General features: G+C 40.5%; 1 protein-coding gene across 1 annotated transcript in view; it reads right to left on the bottom strand.

The window, feature by feature from the left end:
* Positions 1–14,404, bottom strand: part of SYN2 (synapsin II) — a gene marked incomplete at both ends in the record, with an annotated part of 176,368 nt that extends 161,964 nt beyond the window's left edge. Inside the window, one exon of the mRNA XM_080625308.1 lies at positions 14,037–14,404. Within this exon, the coding sequence (XP_080481434.1) occupies positions 14,037–14,404 (368 nt within the window). The remainder of the gene's footprint in view (positions 1–14,036) is intronic.
* Positions 14,405–24,444: the final 10,040 nt, after the last annotated feature.

The raw sequence follows: 24,444 nt of genomic DNA, 5'->3' as shown, positions 1-24,444 counted from the left end.
CTTGGTAACTCCATGCTCAGTGTTCTGGTTTTGGCTTCAACATAAGGGTCAGGTAAGTGGTTAATAAAAAAAAGTCAGTGACATGAAAAACACAGATCCTTCGATCTTTTTCCTTCATCCTCCTCAAAGCATTTCAGTAATATTTGAGCCAAACAAAAGCAAGTTCTGACACATTCTTACTAAATAAAAAATTAATCTTTTCAATAGTCCTAGAAGTTTGCTGGGTTTTGTTACCATAGTTCAGCTAACTGACTGCAAACTAACCTCAAAATGCAGTTAGCAATATTAGGGGAGACAGCTGACAAAGAGAATGGTGAAAGACAGTAACTGTGCATCACATTATCTCAGTTTAATTTGAATTTGAACAGGAAAAAATCCCAAAACTATGCCATTTGAAGAGAATAAAAGGACCCACACAGGCAGGTCTGTGTACTGGCACCTAGAAAGGAATTTTCAAGTGTATTAAAGATGATTGAATATTTCTAATTTTAACTATCTGATCAACACTGTTTCTAATCAGCTTTTTTTCCATTTACATACTGTAAGAACTGCCACTAGCCTTACAGTCATGGATTTTACCCTGAGTTTTCAGGTAATGTTTCAAACAAAACAAGGATTTGTCCTCATTATACCTTGGACAGCTCTTTCAGGAAGATATCCCTGCAAAGAGAGGCATACCCATGAACACCCCTCCACACACCACCATATGAAGCCCTCTTGGTGCATAAAATGAAATTCATTTTGTATGCTACTTAGATGATCAGTTACAATACACTATTCAAACAGAGATGCAACAGAGATGTTGACTTTGATCAACCATGCATTACAACGAGCTGCTTTTGCTGATTAACATAATTTACTTTGATTAATGTATTACACATAATCCTATTTTCCACCATAAAAGTTATTTGCTGAAGTCCTCAAGCTGAAAATATTCTCTTCTTGAGGAGCAAGGTGTCTGGATTTAAAGGGTTTCTAAATCATCTAGCAAAATACTATTCTGAGATACAGACTAATTTAAGAAATACACAAGTACACGTTCTATTATTGTAATATTTCATCTACATGTAAAGCTTCCAGGAACCTAATCAGTAAATGGAGAACTCTCCCAGTACATTTCAGAGTGCAGTTAACAATACTGACTTTTTAAAACTTCTCTTTTGTTCCTCAAATTTTCCTTTTTGCTTCTATTAAATCTTTTTAATAACTTTATCCTATACTCTAGAACTACTAGTTATGGTAAAAGGACGATCACAATGTCCAAGTCCCTCCCTGTCCAATCTACAGGTTTTGAGACACAACTATCTTTTCAGCGGCCTAGCTGATGTTTACTTTTTCTGATAGTAAGACAAGACCATACATGGAAACTTCACTACTTTTTGTTCTTCTCTTTTCTGTTGTGCAACTTGACTATTTGCAAAAGTGCTCTGACAAACCTGCAAACAAAATAACCCAGTGCAGAGGTCCTGCGTATCACTGGCTATGGTCAGCTACTGGTCCTCAGCTCAGCATCTGGACAGACTGCCAAACGAGGGCACAGTGTCGCCTCCCGAGATGTCACTCCACACTTACTACAATCAGCAACAAGATTGCTCATGTATCACTGTATAACTTCATACGCATGGACATAAATACACTATTATATGAACAATCATCTTGTGGTCACAGCTCAATACTGCTGATGATGTAAGGTATGATGTTAGAAGAGTATCTCAGCTATTCTTAGCAAAGATCCCAGTACTGGCAAATACATCAAGGACAAAATTCAAATTCTTTGAGTTCTTCATCAAATAATTGAAGAACTGACAGTTTTAATGAGAAGTTTTAAAAAATCATTTCACATTTATCACTATCATTGCCTCAGGGAGGAGCTCTACGTACAAACAACCCAATAACATACTTGAAAAGTTATGGCTCTCTTCTAGAATTACAGTTTGCCCCTCAAAAATAAACTTATTCTCACAATCAATTATGTTTGCTTCCTTTCAAACACTCATTTGAAAATCTACAAACTGGAAACGAGCATTTAAATGAAGTAACATGTGCTTTGAATCCTACACTCGTGTTTGTTAAGCAGTTACAGGCACAAAGTCTTCATACCACACTGACAGATAACAGTTTGCCATATGCTTTCTCAAAGGCTGAAATCAACACTGGAATTCTGCTCCATGGAAAGCATCATAAATGTATTGTTCTAAATCACCCAAAGAAGAAATTACAAATGCTCAGGAAAAAGCCTATATTAGCCCAGTCATGAGCTACCTCAAGCATAGCAAACTAGAAAATACAGATTTAATTATGTTGTTACAACATAAACTCTCACACAGCCTGGATTTCAGAATAACAATACCTGGTGTGCTTAGTTGTTTGGGGGTTTTTCCTTAATCAAAAGCTTTCCAGCTTTTGAAATATACGGACATTATCACAAAGCAACACGGACAATGCACCTGCAAAAGCAATCACACCATAACATCTCAATTTACTCTGAAGTAGCATTTTAATCTGAAGGCTACTGGGGAACTCGTATGTCATCAATACACCACCTAATAGTCAAGGCTTTGGGCACCTCAAATGTATACTGGCAATGGGTTACACTAGTCAGACAAGGGAAAAGAAAACACAATATAAAACCCCAAGCAACCTCAAAAACTTCCATCAGTACCCTCACTTCTTGGAAAGGACTTCTAGCAAACAAAATCCTAGGCAACCACTGCAAGACTGCAAGACTTCAATTAAAAAGGCCTGCTGTAAGATCCTCAGAAACCTGAACACAACACAGACTGCAGTCTGCTCCTACCCACACACCTTGTGAACAAAGACCAATCCAGTGGAAGTTATTTTAACAGAGATAATGTAGACCATAATACACAGTAATTAGACTTCATATTAGGGTCTCTTAACTCCTCTAAACTATTACTACTGCCAAGAAAATTCATCTTGTCTGTTGACTTGCTGCTAGCTCAGACCAGCCATTTCTTCCTCACTAAGAGAATGAATCCATGCAAAAATCCTAGAACATGGGTCCAACTACCAGCCCGTAGGAAGAGCACAACCTCATACCAAATACTGTATCTGAAGTGCCATGCCTTCTGTGCTGACAACCCATGTGACCTGTATTCAACAGCACTGAGTGGCTTTCCAATGGCACACTGAAAGAGCCTCCTTTTACTCCCACAGCAACCAGGGCAAGAAAACCATGACCACAGAAATAGTACTTATCTGGGCAACATTCATCAGTGAAAATTCCTAAAAATACTCAATGTTCTGTTTTATTCTCAAAATTTAAAAGAGCTACTATAAACAATATTGTCATTCATTAATACAGGTGCTAGGCAACAATTATGGAAGGCTCAGGAAAATCAGGTTTGGTTATTACTCTGGTTATGGACAAAGGCCTCATAAAATAAAAATTTTTCCTGATTAAAAGTACTCCTGTATTTTTTACTTACTACAAACAGTAGATGGCTGAGACAACAAAGTACAACAAGCTCTGTAGTCACAGCACCTATGTAATTATATTGCCACTCAATGGAATCAGACTTATTTATCATGTTTTATGATAAAACCTTTTCATTACCCTTCCAGAATCCCAAATCTGAGATGATGGCTTTTCTAATATTAACCATTTTTTCGGTCCTACAAAGGAAAGAGGCCTTTGAAAACTTTTAAATCATGATGAACCATGATAAAATGTGCATATACATAAAAAGGTTTCACTGGAAGTGGTCTTCAAAGCAAAACAAATTATTGAAGCAAACTAAGAGGTAGTGAAATAGGGCTGAATCTTCTTTGGAACCATCCTAGTTTCTTAAAACAAAATGTGAGACTTAAGAGACTGCGACTGGTCCCATACTGGAGCTTAACTTACTACATCTGTGCTGTTTCAGTACAATTATAATAAATTTTTATTAGTAAGAAGTCAGAAGGAATAAACAAGAAACAAAGTTAAAGAGAACAAAACTTCAATTAGGCACAGAGACATGTAGACAAACACAAGGTCATGTTGCTACCTTGGTTTTGACCTAGAAATCAGCAACACTTTTCTTCTCTATGGAATTCACTTTAAACCATAAAACTAAAATAAGATATTTCAACTTTTGCCTTTTTTTTTTTCCTCAGGCTCATTTTTATTCCCCATGTACACTCACACACTCAGCCTGGTTTCTCCTGTGAGTAGTCAATTAATCCTCAAAAGATCTTGGTATTTACCACACCAGTGAGAGTGCAGCTCAACAGATTTCAGCCTCTACAAACCAGGAAATTCATTAAAAAAAAGACAATGGTTCATAACAGGTATCAGATTTGCAAGATTAAAATGAAGAGATAAATGCACTTCTTGCACAGGAGAACCGCTTCATTTTCAGATATGCATGGAATGAGTACCTAACCTTGCACTCTTTTGAAATTCCTTCTCTGGAAGTTACTGGAATGCAGATGTTTTTGACTCCTAAAGATGGGGACACAGCCACACACAAATATAACTTAGGTTTTAGCTGTGCCACAAGCTTGCTTTCATTCTTTCCACGTTCACCTTCCCAAGAAACATTGAAACCGCAGGAGCTTTACAAGGAGCAGTACTCACTGCTGATGTTTTGGTTCACCTTCAACTCAAAATTACATGAAACCACACTCCCCTATTCTAATGCCTCTGTAACAGAGAAACACATGCTGCATATGAAAGATAAAGACAAATCAGCTTAAATCAGAAACACAGAAGCCTAAAGGTTACTGTCACAATAAAGGACAATGAATCATTAGCCTGTCAGGGTCTCTGCAAACAAAGCACAGCCTGACTCCAGAGGACATAATGCTGCCATGCCTAACGGGATAAACCCAAGGTTCCAGCCAACCTTTGTTGTCTCCTTCTGCTGCTGCTGCTCACAACTCCTCAATCCACTTTCTAAAAACACACTACACGTTCTTTTGTTATTACGTTTCTTAAGGAGTTTTATAACCTTCCTTCACTTGGAGAAATGGAAACAACTTCTTCTTACAGTTTTAAATACTTGTGAGGGAACTGTACCTATCGCACCTTAAAAGAAAATTGTCTACATTTTCATCTGTTCACTGTGAGATTCCCTAATGCGTATTCACTCACAGCTTATTGTTGCTGGGGTTTAGGATAGGAAATTATAGCAAATTTTTTTCTATATATAGAAAATGTGTCATTTATCTATATACATTTCCTATACATTTCATTTAATCTATTTCTCTACTAAAATTAAAATACTTTAATACAATATAATCTACAAATAGGAGCATGAACTCTAATAAACTTATTAATTTATATCGGATCATTTTATGTGGGTGCTTTAGAACAGAATTCAGGTATTTAAAAGACTACCTAAGGCTCTGATAACACATTTTAGTCACCTAATGAGATTCAAAGCATACGTATATATAAGTATTTGTTAATAACTCCTACTAGCATTCAGTGCCTGTGATGTATTACAAACACCAACACCCAACTGGGATTATAGAGATCAAATGGTAAATCGAAGCAAGGTCAAACATGGTTCAGTCATCACAAAAAGGTAAAAGATATTAAAAGTGCATTTAATGGTTAGACCCAAACTGCCTTCCGTAGCAACTTCTAGCACCTGACCAGCTAGGATGGGTTTGCTCTCCCTATCTACTTGGCTGGGAGCTGGAAAAAAAAAAACAACCCAAAAAACTCTGTTAGACACCAAGCCTCCAACCTTGGGGGTTTTTAAATGAAAACAAAGAAGTACATTTATGACTCCATCTGCACAAGCTGGGACTAAGGCCCTCATTTCCAGAGGGAGAAAAGAACTTTTATTCTCTTGCCCCTATCTCTCATCTGAGGGGATCACAGTAACTTATAAAAACAGACCAATTCCAAGCAAAAACAGGTGTTTATAGGTAAAAATAATGAAGAGAATATTGCTGACACTCCTCCTCAGCAACAACACTCTGACATCCTATGTGTCTTCAACCTACTTCAACCACAGATACACAGGAAGAAGGATAAAGATACCTGCAGCATGCAATAAAAATAGAAAGGTTCTTCAAACCCTGAAGTTCCATGTTCTTGAGCAGGGTCTCCAATCCATTCATTAAATGAATCCACCAACATCTGCAACTCAGAAATGAGCAGAGCAAGCAGGTGTACTCTGGCAGCCCTGATCAGCTTGTCACAGTCACAGCACAAGCCCCAGACATCCCACACTCCTGCGGAACACAGGTCCCCAGTCATAGGTACTGCCAAGGGCTAGCCCTGTTCTGCTTTAGACACTACAGCTCTACAGGAAACCAGAAACAGCCTCCTTAGATTTAAGACTCAGTATTTCCTCAATTAAACACTCCTACTACTTTTGGTTGCAAACACAGAAACAAGGATCTGACCTTAATCAACAATTTTTTCTTAGGAATCAATGTATTTGTCAACAAGAGATCATTAATATTTCTGTTTCAGCCAGGTAGCGACACACAGAGGTGGTGAGAGCAGGTATAGTAAAACTGACAAAGCCTTTACAATGCTTGCAAAAGCTTAAACTAGACTACAGTTCACGTTAGCATGAACTCCCACCATTACTCTCCTCCAGCTGACTGTCAAAATGCATATCAGCTTTCCTTTGAGAAGGCAGATTTTACTCAGCACAGATAAAGCTATGTAATTAGCAAAAGCAGCAGTGCACTAATGCAAGCATTTTGCACTCTAGACCAAGACACAATGCTGTCCTCCCCCTATAGCATCTTAGAAGTCTTATAACCTCACTGCACATTTTTTCACTCCACAAGCAAGTAGCCTCGTCATTGGAAGCACTATCATAATTCAGGTAACCTTTTTTACTTGACAATGCATTGCTTCACTTTTTGTCATTTTCAACATAGCTTTTTGCCAATTTCCTCTTTTCAATTCTTTGCACCTTTTCCACCTACTTGTAATTACCTTTTGGTGATGTGTTCATACAGCTGAGTCTAGAATCCTTTTTCTGTATCCAAGTCTGACATCCTATGTTTGTCCTTCCCTTCTTCAGTCACAGTTTTATACTCCAAAAAGCACTTTCACTAGCCTTAACACATTTTTTAATGCAGACTGCAATGCAACTATTCTAAAAATGTGTAAAACCACAAACCATCAGCCTATTTCAATTACATTAAGCCCAGATTCCTGTAGTTTAGAGCATTCACAGTGGGTAGGCTGGCTGAAGAGCTAAAGGTGATAAAATTGCATGACACTGCATGAAGACTGCTGTGCGTGACTACTGCATGGTACTACTAAGAGCTAGGCACTAAGAATGCTTACAGTAAAGTCACTAAAAGAATATATTGTTATTCTGAGAATATTTAGCGTTAATTTCTTGGAGAAACATGGTTTCAGTAAAAACAGTCTTGCAGCAACCTGTAGTGGTTACAAATGGCAAGCAGCATCCATTTCAAACAGGTACAGCTCAAAACATGGCAAGTCCTCTCAACATGCTTTCTCAAGACAAGAAGTCTAATAATGTAGTTTTTAACAACCTTTTGTTGCATACTGTTCCTGTCTCAACAGATTACAATTTGCTCCTGACAAACCATTATCAAATTCTGAAAGGATTCTAAGGAGAATTTCTTATTTTGAGTCTAAAGTATACAAAGCAATTTATTATTCCTTTTACCTCTCACTTCAGTCTTGTAACTTTGAAATATACCTACCTAAAATCCATTATTTCCTTGCTAACTTTTCCTTTTCCTTTCTATTAAGGTAAACTTTAGGAGAAAACATTGGTAAACCCAGTTAACTAAAACATGTTACCATAGGTTTCATTAAGCTTCAGAGAAGTTTCTGTGATCTCTTCAGAGACAAAGAAGTGGACAAAACCCCAAAAGATTCCCTTCGATTCTGTACACAGGGGACAGGGAATGACACCAGATATAATCTGTCCAAATTTGTAGTCACTCCGAGCTGTCCATACACCAGGCTGTCCAAAATAACATTAGAACAGGTAACAGCTTGTTTAGATAGAGCAAAATACAGAGTATGGAGAACAAAGCGTTTTCCCCTAAAATCATTTTTCTAGGTGATGGAGCTATAGGTGATGGAGCTATAGGTGATGGAGCTATAGGTGATGGAGCTATAGGTGATGGAGCTATAGGTGATGGAGCTATAGGTGATGGAGCTATAGGTGATGGAGCTATAGGTGCAGTCAAAAAGGTTATCTCCATCTGGACTGTGTTTTGCTATTTATACTAATATAGTCAAGTACTATATGACAGAATTGGAGATAAACAGAAAAAACTCTGCAATTTCTTCCTACATCATCTTAACATACTAGCACACACAGTCTGGTGCAGCATTGTGTCAGCTGGACATTGCGGAGAACAGATGTGAAATACAACTTGCACGAGATCGCTGCATGCCACACATGCACATTATGTACTTCAGTTAGCTCAGCTGCCTGTCCTTGTGCCCAAGTCCCTGCCCAGCATGGGCTTCATATTTAAAACATGGGCAAAGAACAAATAACACACTGCTCAACGAGCCATGCTTCTACCCTTTAAAAACCCACATTCACTTGCTCACACTTGATGAGGAGACAGAATACAAAATAAGTTCTGCAGAAACTCAGTTGTTTCACCTGCATGTCCCAGCACATCCTGCCAGGCAGCAGAGCAGTGCTGCTCACACAGCTCCTGCTCATGCCTGCATCCCTCCCTTAATTATGTTTCTATTTTGATTGCAAAAATGGAGAGCCCTTAATGCAGAGTTGAAAGCTGTAATGCGTGCTGGGAAGTAGTGCTGATCTAATTACCTGGTTGTAAGAAGCTGTCTAAGCACATACGGTCTTTGTATACAATCTGGTTGCCAGTTCCTTTCTGAAGCACTGGAACTCATCAGTCAAAAGGCCACAGCTAGAACTTAGACCACTAGACTGCCACCTAGTCCCTTTTTTGTTTGTTGTTTACAATTCAGATGAAGCTTCTCACAAAGATAATTTTGAAATGTGAAGTTTTCATATGAAACAAGAAATAGAGAGAAACCAAAGATGTTAATCAACTCTTGCTCTATTTCAGGGGTTTTAAGGAATCTATTGCCTCCTTAAAAGGTTAGGCTGTTGTACCAAGGGCAAGGTTACTTTTCCCCTGAGTTTCTTGTTGCAAAAGGCAAGGCAGTTTTTAATTAAAATTAGTAAAAGCAACTTACTATATGCCTTTTCTTCCTATATAACAAACACATAATGATAAGATTACTTCTTCCTTGCACTCATTGCCTGAAGGCAGCTGGCCTTTGGTCAGTCTTCTGAGCTTAGACCTTTCAAAAATCAGTCTCCTTATACCTCTGCAACACAGCTGTCCCCTACCTTGACTTGCTTTCAAGAACTCCCCCCATCAGCCCCTACACGAGTGCCAAGGGATCCTTCCAGTCCTCTCCTGCTGCCCACTCACTTCTAGTTCCACATTTGCCCATGCACGGCATTTCCCTCCCCATTCTACAGCATGGCTTTACACCCTGTAGGGTTCTCTGCAATACCACGGGGCTAGCAGGAACGCTGTCCTCCAGGACACTTATTCCCAGAGGATGAGAGCACACACAAAGCAGGCACCCTCATTTAGGCATTACAAAAATCTAAGCACACCATCCAAACTGGAGAACTTGCAATCTGAAGACTCCCACTGAACACAATAGCAACTACAGTTATCAGATCAACACATTACTAACAAATAAGATAAATTAGATTTTAGTTCAACTGGACTTGGGAAATGCTCTTTAGTTATACACAAGTGAACCATCCCACTGAACAGGAAAACCGTGATGTATTTTCATTGTAGCATGCAAGTTGTTTGGTAGTTACCAACCAAAAAACACAAAACAACCACACACACTTTAAATTCAAACTGGTTTCCACCTTCTGGTAAACACACACAAAAAACTCCAGCACCTAAACAAAACAAGAAACCCATTCTGCTCAATTCTATGAGTGTCTGGATCATAAACCAGCATTTTTCTGCACTATGCCAACAGCATTCATATTAAAAACATTTATGATGAGCAATGTTTGCCCATATATGACTCAGTGATTTTACACCAGAAAGTTTGCTCTTCATATAGCATTTGTCCCAGCCATTTGGAAGTTACCTTTTGAGCCTATCACAAGATGACTAACTACTAAGGCAGTAAACATTACAAGAAATGAATCATTCTCTGGGGAAAAAAGGTACCAATATTTGTAACAAGATCAGGGCTTAAAAATTACAAGAATAAAATTTTCCAACTTGAGTCTTTTTATAGTTTCGTCTTTGCTGCCAACAAGTCACATATTCAAGCTTTAAAGCACAAGAGAGACTAAGCAATAATTAATTTTCAATATTGAAACAGCTTTCTAAATATTACACATAAGCTTTTAATAAAGATGATAATCCAGATACACAGCACTCTGACACCTTGCCATTGATGCCTGGTCTCTAATCGCTTGCTAAGTGCTGAACACCAAACAAAATGGTTATTTCCTGAAGAAATCAAATACATTTGAAAATAAACCTACCTAGCTGAAAATTTTGGACACTTAATGCAAACCAGTAGCCAGGAAAGGTCAGTTAAAAGAAAAGGTTAAGCAAGCTGCCTAGGCTTTAATTTAGTTCTGTCACTAGCTTCTTGAATGACCTTGAAAAAAGGCTTTTACTTCTTAGTTTCCTCCATTTGTAAAGATACCAACAAAGATACCATTGAAGTCTATCACACAAAATCATTATTAAACCTAACAAGTGGTTCTTCAGTATTTCCCCTCCCCAGCAGGTCCACGAAACACTCACGAATCACACCATTTTCCACTCTGGAACTGGATGTGGCAAGTCAGAAGAGGGTTTCTGGACAACATGAAGGTATTGAAAAATGTCTGTTCAGCACACAGTTGCAGATGAGAAGAACGTGACATTAAAATGTGTAAGGAATAGGCCAGAAAACAGAATTAGCTTTTCAAATGCCTTCATAGAGATTAATAGCACACTCCATCTGAAGAGCATTTGCGTTACAGGTCACCCCTTCTTTATGGTTGTATTGTGGAACGACAAAAGGTCTCAAAGATAACAGGTGAAAAGGATCACTAGTTGTTGCATCAAAGGATCATTTGTTGTATGAAGTACCCCATGAGAACCAGAACCAAAGAAAGCCACTTGCATGGATTTGTCTCTGACAGCTGACTACAAGCTTCCACCTCTTTTCATTTTTATCTGTCACTTGCCACTGAGGCATGTATAAAGCTACTTGCTAGTAGAAAGTCTTTGGTACCAGCTTATTTTGCAGTCCTGCCTTCAGTAGAAGCCCTTAAGAGATCTCTCTCATCTACACAGCTGCAAGTTCCCAAAGAACATGTAAGAAAATAATTGTCTTTCACAGCTCTAGCACATCTTTAGTGCCACTGGAGAAAGGAGGATGGTTGAACACGACAACTGCATTTGCTCTCTTTCCTTGAGAGGTCAGATAATATAACGTCGTAAAAACACACCAATTAGTACAGATAAGTTAATTCTTCCATTCTTCCCTGCCCTATGCCACAAAAGTAAAGAAGCTAAGAATGAGAATTTTAAAGCTCATAATAGGACTTCTTTGGGCAAGAAAATGATGAAAAAAAGTCACTGAGATCAAGATTAAAAAATGCAAGCAACTGAGCCTCTATTTATATGCAGAATTCCAATATGGTATTCTATTAGTGACAATAATGATTTTGGGTTACTAAATCTCAGACTTGAAGTATGAGTCAACCTCTGATAGGAATAAAATATTTTCCTTCTGCTGCTAGAGGTAAGAGGCAGTATCCTCTGCTGACAGAAAACTGTGCCTAATGCTTCCTCTGGCCCTTGCTGAAAAAGGGATACTGAATTAGCAGGATTTCAGTGTGATCCTGACTGAAATTCTTTGATTTCTATTGAAACTGCAAAATCCAAACGCAATGCGCACATTCTCATTTTAAGCCAAACACAGTGCAGCTCAAAATCTTACGAAAACCAGCACCCAGCACATGATCTCAGGATTAACGTAAACCAACTGGAATTGTTTCTCAGAAGGCTCTACAAGATTTACCCAGTACTGGTTTTCTCGTTACTGACAGGCTTTGGTTAGTGCATCACATGACAGCAGTTCTACATACCTCATCTTGCTAAACCATACGTCAGTGCATCATACCAGGCAGGGCAGCTACTGTGGTGCCATCAGGCCTTTCCAATACATCTCCCGCCACTCCAATCTTCTTCTTTCTCAAATGATCATACATATTCCATGTTAGCTTATATAGTCAAATTCTACAGCAGTTCAGTTCATGTCAGTATGGAGAGCTGTACCTCCAAAGGTATGAAACAAACTTTTCTGCATGTGTTATCAGAATACACATACATATGTTTTTGAGAAATCATTTTAAAATCTTTATGATCAGCTTTTTGGAAGGGAAAGAGCCAGTACAACAACAAACTGTTCTTTCCAGAACAACTACATATCCATGTCAGGTACTATGAGAAATAAGGGGAAAAAAGAAAACACCCATTAAAAAAGCAGCAGCACCAGGCATAAGTAACTTGCATGTATTTATGTCTGCACCTAGTCTCCCACCTGGAATGCTGCTGGCAGCATTCACCATGCAGAGGTTGAAAAGCTTTGCTACTGCCGACAGACTAATGTTGAGTGCCTTTACCAAGAACATAAAACATGCTGCATTTACAATACACAGGATGGCTTCAAGCAGCATTGAAAAATGCTACCAGAAGCAAACTTTATGGACATGTACAGTTCTTAATTTACGCAGCAGATCTCTGTGTGCTGTAAAGTATTAAATAAACAGCTGTATCTGCAAGGCAGTGAGCAGTGTCCATGAATGCATCTCCATGACGTAGGCACAGAGGCTGTCTTAAGCCAGCACATACAACCACCTTTTTTCCCCCCATAAAAAGAAAAAACGCATACAAAAAAATAACCACAAAACGAAACACAGGAGAAAAAAACCACAAAAACCACCCACACAGATGTTATCTTAGCATTAATATAATATTCACTATAAAGGCTTACATTTTTGTCTCGCGTATTTTACTGAAGTACCATTTCAAAGCAAATTGTATCAAATCAAACTGCACAAGTCCATCTAGACAGGAAGGCTGTAAATCTAAGACAATAAAATCACAAACCCAAAATCCATTACTGCATGATGTCAGTGGTATAAAACATACTTGTTTTACTCTATTATTTTGTGGCGCTATTAAGAGCTGTAATTAGCAACAGCAGATAAGACGATTCACATCTTAACGTGAAAACACACGCTATAGGGAAACGAGTGAGTGAGTAGGTACTCATTCTTCGTGTGCAACACAGCCCCACCAGAACCGAATGTGACAAACAGGACTAAAACAGGTGTAACCTCTCCTGCGGGTAGCACAGGAAGGAATGAGCTGACATACAAGTTTTATGTTTCTGTAAATCACAGTTTTGATGGTGCTGGTGGAAGCAAAACATCCTCCACAACGCACATACCGACCAAAACCTGCGATGTTAATTAACCTAACGGCGCTAATTCGCAGGGCTAAGGTGAAACTGAGGGCTGGCCCTCAATATCCTGAAGGACCTTCACCCAACCGCGCATTTTAGATGCTGCAACAGAAGCAGTGGGATCTGCATGAAAACAAGCCCGCTCATCAGTATGAATTAATATATGCAACGCTACAACCACACGCAGTTCCACAAGGAAATTCGTGCCTAGGACACCTAAATCCTACCTGCACCTATACATGAGTTGCTTAATTCGCCAGAGAACACAGGATATGGGGTTTTGGGGGGCGGTGGATGTGTTTCATTTAGCGTTTTGACAGAAAACGTTTTTCTTCCCCAGTCAGGCGCTCCAGCGCTTGCCGGTTTTCGCTCCATCCTCCAGTCAGGAACGCTTCGCCTCAGCCCTCGGCTGCCGCCTCAGCGAGGCTGGGCGGCGGGCACCGACCGTCACCCGCGGAGAAGGGAGCCCTGGGCCGGCGGACAGAGGGACCGCAGTGCGAGGGAGGGGAAGGATGGGGGAAGGAGGAGGACGCAGCGGGGCATGCAGCGGCGCGGGGGCACCTACCAGTCCGTGTGCGGCTCGTCGATGACCAGGAGCACCTTGAACTTTCTGCCGGTAACCGAGGAGACGGCGGAGGAGGCATCCACCAGCCCGGCCGAGGCCGCCGTCTGCTTCACGGCGTTGGACAGGGAGCTGAAGAAGCTGCTGCCCGTGGACTGCTGCGGCGGCGGCTGCTGCTGCGGCGGCTGCTGGGGGGGCGCCGGCTGCCGGCGCTCGGCGGCCGGGGAAGCAGAGGCAGGGGCCGAAGATGCTGAGGGAGGCGGCGGGGGCGGCTGCTGCGGCTCCGGCCGCTGCAGGTCGGTCATGTAGCCATTGGGCAGGTTGGCGATGAAGCTGCTGTCCGAGAGCCTGCGCCGCAGAAAGTTCATCATCTGGCCGGGCGAGGGGAAGGCGAGGCCGGGGCGAGGAGCGTGCGGAGCGGTCCGCAGCAGGGCTCGGTCGCAGCCTCACTGCCGGCCGCGGCGGGAGGCGCTGCCGTCCCCTCACGGCGCGGGCACCGCCGCCTCACGACTGCCTTTAGAGGGCGGCCGCGCGCGCGCAGCGCCGCGCCGCGAGCGGGCGGGCGAGGGCGGGGCCGGGGGTGGTGCGCGCGGCGGCGGGAGCGGCGCGAGGCCTCCGTTGAGCCGCAGGTGGCGGGGCCGTGGCCCGCAGGGTCCGCAGCGCTCCCCGCACAGCCATGGGTGGCGGTGGCGTGAGGGTGAAGAGCCCAGCGCGGGGGAATCGCTCTGCAGGACCAGCGGCCGCCGCCGAGCCCCGGTGACCCGTTCCAGCGGTGCCGCGGGGGTGCGCTGGGCCTGCCCGCCGCAGCGGGGGCAGCTCGGGGCAGGGCTGCAGCCCGGCCAGTGGTGCGCGTCCGGCGCCGCACGTGTCGGTGAAGCCTTTTACAATAGCAAAGAAATGACCAGTACCGAGTGGAAAGCTCACCAGTTCGATGAAGGCAGTGGTGTGCAGCATCAGGCAACCTTACACTGTCCTGGAGAATTACAGATGTCTTCTCCTATCTTAGAAACGGGGGTTTTTTTAAGAGTAATTTCAAGTCTTTTCCCCGAGTTTTAACATAAAACGTATAACAGCCTTCACTGCGTGACATACATGTCTGTCCAAGATACAGACAGAAACACATCACCGCAATAGTTCTTCTGAGGCCGTGCTGCATGGAGCACCATGCACAGCAAGTTCATGCAGCGATTTCTGTTAGAGATTTGATAAGCTTTTCCTGATGCTAACACTTCCACAGGTTACAGTTCACATGTCCCAGGGTAGAACATGCACAGGATTCTTTAATGAATCCTTTAATGAAACACTGCAGACACCCTGGGGAATGGCTGCTCTGCCAAGCCATGGGATGGGCCACACTCAGAGTCAGCTTTTTGCATTCAGGGCACAGGAAACCGACATGAGTGGAACCTTGCTGGGCTGTGGCTGCAGTGGGAATGTGCCTGCCACTTCATCAGCGCATGGCCCGTGCCAGCACACTTGTGGAACCACACTTGTGTCTAGATACATGCAAGTCCTGGGGGATCTGGAGAGAATAATATTCTCTCAGTAGTGTTCAGATATCTGGGGGCTATTTGTATTCCTAAAAAGCTGCCATGTGAGAGCAATAACGTTGAGTTAAATCATCTGCAACACGTGACACAGAAGCAGGGCGCTTGCAGACAGAGGTGGAATATTGCAGTTCACCATGGCAAGGGCTTGTGTATCCTTTCCAATACTACATAGGTAAAGGTGACAGAAATCACAAAACTGAGGAATTGTTTAATTCCTCCTTGCTTGCATAGTTGAATGAACAATCCCCCCACTTCTCTGCTAAAAAGCAGGTGGCCAAAGGAAAAGGGACTGCTTATCTATCTCAAATACAGATTTTTATACAATGCGAACTGTTTCATCTTCCCTGCATAGAGATCACTGAAAAACCCTCTTAAGCAGTCTGACACTAACAGATCGTAGTTAGATGTTTTGTACATTACTGTTCAGGATTGATCATATAAAACCAACCCCCTCTGGACTGACAGCTTTCCATGACCATCAGAGCCTGATGGTTTTCCTGACTGACAGTAAGGTTTTCCTGATGCTCACATTTCCATAGTTTAAAGCTTACACGTTCTTTAATGAATCTCTGACAAGTCAGTCACTCTTGCAGAGCCAAGCTAACCACAGCAGCATGAGCTGTGTGACATTCTGCTGTGCACATCAACACGAGTGTTAGCCAGGTCCCTATGACAGGGCTGAAATCTGCCTGACTTCAGTGCCGGCCGTACTCTCTGATACAAAGGCAAGAGACGCCTAGCAAACAGAAATGACGGGGAGCAATTGGAATGCCAGGAGCCATTACTACAAACCAAAATAAAACCATGATTAAACGGAGTGCTAAGGCTGCTCGTGTTTCAGCGGTGCAGGATCTATCCATGTTAACGTGTTTGTGTGGAAATCTTGTTTTCCTATTGGTTAAATCTGATTCCTGTCCATAGTAGTTTCTTGTATATTTGCAGTCCAGCCAAACAATTACTTTCACATCCTATGGACTGATTTTGTGATCATTGCCAACAGGCTCTTCAATACGCTTGCCGTTTATGGTCTCACAAACCATGAGGCATATCACACACTGTTAGAGTATCAATAGAGTATTACAGGGAACTTGCGAAACTTAATAGCACATAAAACTGTGCATGGAAAAGAGCTACCGGCACTTTTTGTCCAACCTACTATTCATAATAATTCAACATCTCACAACACATTTGAGATAATTCAACATCATTACATCTATTAGGAAGCAAGAATACTGAATCACTAGTATGTTAAACAACAGAGTCAACATCAAAGCAGAGAAGACAATAGCAAATTTAAACCCAGTTTTGTTTCCCAACATTGAAATCAATGAAAAAAAAAAGAAAAAATTAAATTCCTGGGGATTAATGTGTTGGCAAATGGAGGGGAAGAGAAGAAAAAGAAATGCTGAAGCATCCTACCTAGTACACTTCCACTGAGATTCATTAGGCAGCTTCACTGGACTTCTCCCAGAACTCCTGCTGTTACAATGACCCTGAAGCAAAAACATGTCAGCTTTCTATTTCTGATCTTCCTTGCATTTGGTTGTCCAAGGTGGCAGAAGTACAGTTAAACCATGAAGATGTGACAGAAATAGGCACACCAGGGAGTGTCTACTTCAGTTACTGCTTTAGAAAGGACACAATATGAGTTTCAGCCTCCCTTCCCAAATCTAGGCTCTTGTGTTTTGATTTATGAACATTAGCAGAGAACACAAATTAACCAGAAAGGGGGGAGCGGGGGGGGAGTGTTGGTCATTATCATGTTGGGAAATTTGAATTCTAATTTACAGCAAGCTCACACCAAACATAACAGGAACTTGCAATATTAGCTGAAAATGTTTGCAGGGTGCTATGCAAAATTGTTAAGTAAATGTATTAAGACTTAATAAGGGCTCTGTTTTATTTATTGACAACTATTTATTGACATAAATAAATAAATGTTTAGTAAATGTGTACATCTGGCCTTAAGTAAGTTCACATTTTCTAAGCATACCAATTCAAACAGTTCTGTATCAGCAAGAAATACAGTGTACTAACTCTTTGAGCATTCACAGAGAGGACCTGATGGCTATAATAGTATGTAAGGATGGTACAAAGCATCCTCTGCTCCCACACCTGCCCCAGGAAGGTGGCTAAGAACCACTCAGATTCTGTACTCTCTCAACAGTAGCTTCTCCCCTGCCACCAGCTACTCCAGAGGAAAGTGTGTGGGAGCACAGGAGGCAATGCCCTCATCTCCAAAGTGCTCAGTGACTGAACTAACCTATCCTCATAGCAAAGGGCACATCTCATCGCCTTGTCAGTACTGAAGTCAAGGACTCTATAGCAGCAGTTCCTTACATTTGAAACCACACAGCATTCCTGAAAACAAAAGTACAATGTACTGTATCATACATCCTCTGTGCTCAGCAGTCCATTGAATCTAACATCCAAACCCCACCACATTTTATTTAATAAACCATAATTTATTAGAGACTAGACTCTTACCCTCACAAACTTTGAACATGGATGAATTCATGCTGCAGAAGAGGGCTTTGTAGTCTCATGAGTAATGCTTGCCAAGATGTAAGAGGAAGTTAAAACACATTCTGTATGTGGCATGAGAACAACCTGTAACAGAAACAGGCTACAATCTGAGTGGTAACTACAGGTCAGATAAATTATTACAAGAGATGAAAGTCTATTGAAATTGTTTGTCTCTATTCTTAAGTTGTAATAGCAGTAACAATTATCTTTCCATTTGCTACTAAAATAGATCTGCTTTTTGATTTTTTGGTTCACTTTATCCTGTGCTTCAAGGATTTAATTTCTTTTTTTTTTTAATTTTTTCTTTAACACAAAGGAACTTCAAGCACTTTTTACCATGTAATTAAGGCTCAAATACTGCCGGCCTTGCTCAGGCTGAAGGCTATCTATCTTGTACATATTTCAGAATTCAAGCCACAGAAGTCTAAGTAATTAACTTCTGAATACAATTTATAGCAAAAAATTCAACCATTACACACATGGACTGACAAATTGAATATATAAAGAGGCACATTTAACACATGTGATAATATACATATATTAAAGTATATCTAAAATACTGTTTCCTGACATCGTATTTCTAGAGGAAGGCAGCAATAAATGTGGTATGACCGGCTGTATTTCTCGAGTTTCCTACTCTTTTGATTTTGAGACCACAGCCCTCATCGCACTAGTGATCTCAAAACCAGGTAGATTTCTTTGTGTTTCAGCAAGCAGTGTTTCCTCTTACAATACGGAAGATTGCTCTGTATTACAGAAGAATCAGCAAATGAACTGATATAGAAACCTCAACTAGTAAGACACATTTAGTATTTTGCAGATGAGACAAACTGTTTGCAGACTGCACATACTATGTAGGGAGGATCCTATCAGCAAAACACGGACATTTCTCAGCGTGGAGGGGAACTACCACTATGGAAAAGAATAAACAGTAGGTGTTAGGAATAACAAAAATAAAGACATAGTCACAGTGAATGTTCCACTGGAATGTGAGCAAGGCAGAAGAATAAAGATATTTCTAAAAAGCAGAAACTAAAATAAATTCCTTATAAGCGTTACTTACTGTATTGCTGCCTACGTATGTAATTTAGAAATGGACTTTGATATCTAAAACCAAAAACTAACAAGGAATACCATACAAATGCTACAGGGAAAGCACAGAAGACAAAAATGTTCATACCAAGGAGACAGCCAAAGGCTTGAGCTCCACTAGATGCATACATGCATACATGCATACACCTAGAGGGATGGTGCTCGCATAGGAATAGGCTTTTTTGTCCTTTAGAACCTGAAGATTTTCCCTAATCAGAGAACACCCAGTGCATGTATAGAGGGATAAGACATTAAATTCTATATGAACGTCCTCTGAAGATCAAAAAGTCTGCCAGCAAAGTCACACACTAAGTCAATTTAATTGACACAGAAGAGGCTTGGTCTGTTTGAAGGCTTTTCTTCTGCAGATTTTTAATTTATGTTATTAAATTTAGAGTGAAGGTATCTTTCCATTCTGACTCATATCCTAATTGACTGAATACATAAATGTGAGATCAACTGCCACACAGTTATGGAAAGAAAAATAAACCTAGGAATGGGTTCTAATGGAAAAGAGCCAACCACTGTAAAGCACAAGTCTAGATGCAGCAAACAAAATATGGCACTTATATCCAATCTGGCCTTCACAATAAGACCATAATTTTCTTTTTAAATTACTTTTCAAATGATTAAGATGAATGCACATTTACCTAATTAATTGCCTACTTTAGTTACCACAAATTCGTTTTGAATACCACGTATGTGAAAACCTGATAAGCCATTAATGTGCAATATGCACGACGAGCAAAGATTTGAAAGGATGACAGCACATGAGCTAAACAATACAGTTATGCTTTGGTACTAATTTTTCCCTCAAGTGAATTAAAAGCCAGTGCTATGCAGCATGTGTAGGATTCAAAAATTACCTTTCATCTCGCCTTTGTCAATGAACACTGAGCTGGTTTATAAACTAAGACATAGAAACAGTAAACTGCAACATAAAGAATTAAAACACAACAATTTTATAAGCAAACTATACAATGTGAAGGTGAATACATCATTGCACATATATGCTTGTACATACAAGCACATATTTTAGATATACATATATATATAATCATAGAATAGTAAGGGTTGGAAAGGACCGTAAGATCATTCAGTTCTAACCCCCTCAGTATAGAAATTTTAGTCATTCACTGCAAAATTGCATCCTGACTTACTGCCTTTACTGCACCATGTACAAATCAGTGCAGGCCTCAGAACTAACACAAGTACAACGTTTTACATTCTTTCTCAAATTATAACCAGATGTCAACATTTCAGTCACAAATAATCTCCTAGAAGACACAAGTCACACATACTGACTACCTCATTGTCTATAAACCAGTAATAAATGAGTTGGGACTCTAATTAAGGAAATAAGCTATTAATTCCATGATCAAGATGACAGAAGTTCATATTAAAGCTGTGGTTTGATTTCGATCCTTTAAATGTATATAACTTGCTTTTTAACCCAAAATCTTCTGTCTCAGATACCTTTATATAACAGCACTGAAGATACAATGCTACGTCAACATTTTTAGGCATTTTTAAGCAGTTAAGCATTATTAATTCCTAAAAATCATGTTTAAAAAAGAGAGACTGGATGTATGCCCACAAATATTGCAGAGATGCACTTAACTTTGGTCATTCTCACTGCCATTACATGCAGCAAGCCTCACATTTAAAGTTGTTTGGCCTCTTTTGTGTCACTTCTTGCAATACTGCCAAATACACTATTATAACCTTCAACATTCTGTACAGGTTTTGTGACATCTCTGTTCATGGGTTGCTTTAGAAAATTATTCCCATTTTGCTCCTTGTAGCGAGTTTAATATCAGCCATTTGTTATGCAATGAAAATTCTGTCTTAAGAATTTTTAGCCTAGAAAAAGGAATACAGTAGAGGGCAAGTGATCTGAAAAATCCAAAGAATAAATTTATTAGAGTGTATTGTACTGTGAAAGTTGACCTTGTTGCCCATTAAAATGATGTGAATTGGACAAGCTATTGTTCAATGAACAGCCAAAGAAGATCCTCTTCTCTTTTTACACATGTATAGAATTTACACAGATTTTCCTTCACAGAGATTGAAAAGCCTGAATGTCCTTATACATAACCACAGAGTAAGGCCGAGTGAGAAAGGACATTTCTCTTGCATTGAAGTTGACTGTGTCTACCAATAACTTTGTGCTCAATTCTTGATTAAATCTGTCCAATAGAATGCACAATAAAGGGTAGTCCAATGTATTTGCTGCTCCCAGGTAACGTTCATTTTGAGTTTCACTAGAGTAACTTTAGTGCTAGCTGAGGAAATTAAATATTGTAAAAATCATTCTGTAGTAAGTTCTGTATTGATGGAAGCACTCGGTCATCATCTGTATAATGATCATTTATGCCCTGAAATATTCTTATGGCCTACATAGGATAAATAGGTTGGAAAAGACCTTTGAGATCATCAAGTCCAACTGTTAGCCCAGAAATGTCAAATCCGCCACTAAACCATGTCACTATCACTATAAATGTATGACCATCTGAAGAAGTGCAGCTGCTTTAGCTCCTCACTAGGGAGGAAAAACTATTTCAGAAGTTCCTAATGTCACAAGGCAATTGAGAAAGGCCTCTGTTCCAGCCCATACTTCATGGACTCATAAAGACTAAGCAATATTGCAGCACAACCTTAAGCACATCTTCTCTACTCTCAGATGTAGAGCCCACTATTAATCAGCTGGACATAAAATACACATCTGAATGTTTTCAAAAAGCACATCTTTATAATGTTCCTAGTTAAAAATATTGGAAAACAGCTATGCAAAATACGGATACCAAGCTACCCACTGTATTTTCATATTGTCAGGAAGAATAGTGCATCACAGTGACATGTTTATATGATGTTGGGAATTGAGCTCAAAGTAATGGTTGTTTACGTGCTGTAACTACTCTTAAATTAAAAAGTTGATGTGAGTTTTATCTGTTTCATTAAGTGCTATACTCCTTTCAGAGACCACAAATGAATGGAAGCTGAAAGAAATCTCCTTTCCAATGTGTCTTTAAAATCAACAGGTCTAAAAGATGAAGATGCAAGACAGGCCAACAGGTTTAGGTCTCTATCAAGATTTCTGGATAAGGAATTGGCTGGATGGTCGCACTGAAAGAGTTGTGGTCTCTAGTCTCATGAGACACACACCCCTCCCACACACACAGTTGTGCATCCAGCTTCGGAGACCCAAAGTAAGAAGGACATGGACCTGTTGGAGTGAGTCCAGAGGAGGCCATGGAGATGCTGTGAGGGCTGGAGCCAGGCTGAGAGAGCTGGGCTGGTTCAGCCTGGAGAAGAGAAGGCTCCTTAAGGGGTGACCTTAGGGCAGCTCCAGTGCCTAAAGGGGCTACAGGAAACCTGGAGAGGGGCTTCGGACAAGGGCCTGTAGGGACAGGCCAAGGGGAATGGCTTTAACCTGCCAGAGGGGAGACTGAGATGAGCTCTTAGGCAGAAGCTCTTTCCTGTGAGGGTGCTGAGACGCTGGCAGGGGGTGCCCAGAGAAGCTGTGGCTGCCCCATCCCTGGCAGTGTTCAAGGCCAGGTTGGACACAGGGGCTTGGAGCAAGCTGCTCTAGTGGAAGGGGTCCCTGCCTGTGGCAGGGGTTGGAATTGGATGAATTCTAAGGTTCCTTCCGACACAAACCAGTCTGGAATTCTATGATTTGAATGGCCTAGCAAAACAGGAAGACTTTCCAACTTCTAATGCATTATAGATATTTCATCATGTAGTTGCAGTACACTCATCCCATATTTTAAGTCACTCTAAGGGTAATTGTGCTTTAAGTATTTATTGGAATAATTTTCAGGTTTAGAGGTTATTTCTTTTTCCTCTATAGAACTGAAACAGAGCAAGAGAATCTGTGACGTTCCACACTCAAATGCTACAACACTTTTTAAGAGTTCTGTAATAATCCTCTTTCTCATCCTTTACAAGAGTGCTCTGCTAAAATATTCCTATTTTCTTTGTGAAAGAAAACTAATATAAAGTACATAAATTAAGTTATTCCTGCTTACACAGTATTTCTTTACTTAAGGATTAATATCTGAGCTTTTTAAAACTAATATAATAGCTTATGAAACTCCCCAAACCATATACCTATAGAAGTTACACAATTGGCCATTGGCCTTTGCTTGGTTGTAGTTCCTTCTAAGCTGTTCACTTGAATTTGAACATAAGTCATTTTGCAATGGTCTGGGATAAAAAACCCAGCCCCTTCACAGAATAACTAGTCTACCTTGTGAGTGAAAATCAAACCAGAGCAAGATGTATGAAATGGCATGAGAAGGGAAATTAGGGCTGAGATAAGAACCCTTAAAGAAAGCTTTCTCTTAAAACAGGATATTAGGTCTTGTTCAAAATGGATTTAGCTGACTTATTTCACTGATGTTAGCTCTCATCTAGAAATGTGGGCAGCACTCCAAGGGCATACCTCTTTCCCTGCCATCTGTTACGACAAGGAGACACACAACTTGGACTCACTTCACACCCTCCCCAGTAAATAAGTAAATAAATAACTTTGACATCTGAGAGGACATTTTCCAGGAGAACACTGCAGTATGAGAACTGCCGCCCCCCACAACACCTGCTCTCTCTATAGCATACAAGGGAACTCACACTGAAAACACAGGTGGGTTCCTCTACAGGAGGAATCCTAAAATGATAACTAGTTGTGAGACAGCATCATTGCTGCCAACCCGGAAAGCAATGGGGGAGATTCTTATTTCAACGCCTAAGATTTTATGTATAGAAAAACTATTTGTTATTTGTGTTGTGTGCGCAGCAATTTTCACTTTCTGTCAAGGATTCGTGATGCTTTCCAGAAGCCTCTTTCTCACATACCAAAATCCATGCATAAATCAATGCTAAACATAAGGCAACAAGAGTGACTGGGAAAGTCAGATGCTCACACATTTTCCAACAAATCTAGCTTTATCACAGAATTCAGAGGAGTTGAAATTAATTACCTAGTTTTATATGTAATTAATGTAGATTTTCTTTGGAGATTGCGTATTTTTTACAGAAATCCTCTGTTTTGGTTCCATGTACAGGGAAAAGATTGAAATGCAAGGCAGAACAGCCAACAATTTAGATTAGCTGAGTCACTGTATTGCAGCAACAGTCCTCTCTCAGTGAGAAGCAAATAGATTAGCTAGCTTCACCCGAGAGATGAGGGCATCACCATCACCAAGGAATATGATTAAAAACAGAAGCCAGAAGTCTTGCAT

The sequence above is a fragment of the Psittacula echo genome (genome assembly GCF_963264785.1).
Source record: "Psittacula echo genome assembly, chromosome: 9".
Lineage (NCBI taxonomy): Eukaryota > Metazoa > Chordata > Aves > Psittaciformes > Psittacidae > Psittacula > Psittacula echo.
The sequence above is the reverse complement of the archived record's forward strand: the minus strand, read 5'-3'. Positions and strand labels throughout refer to the sequence as shown.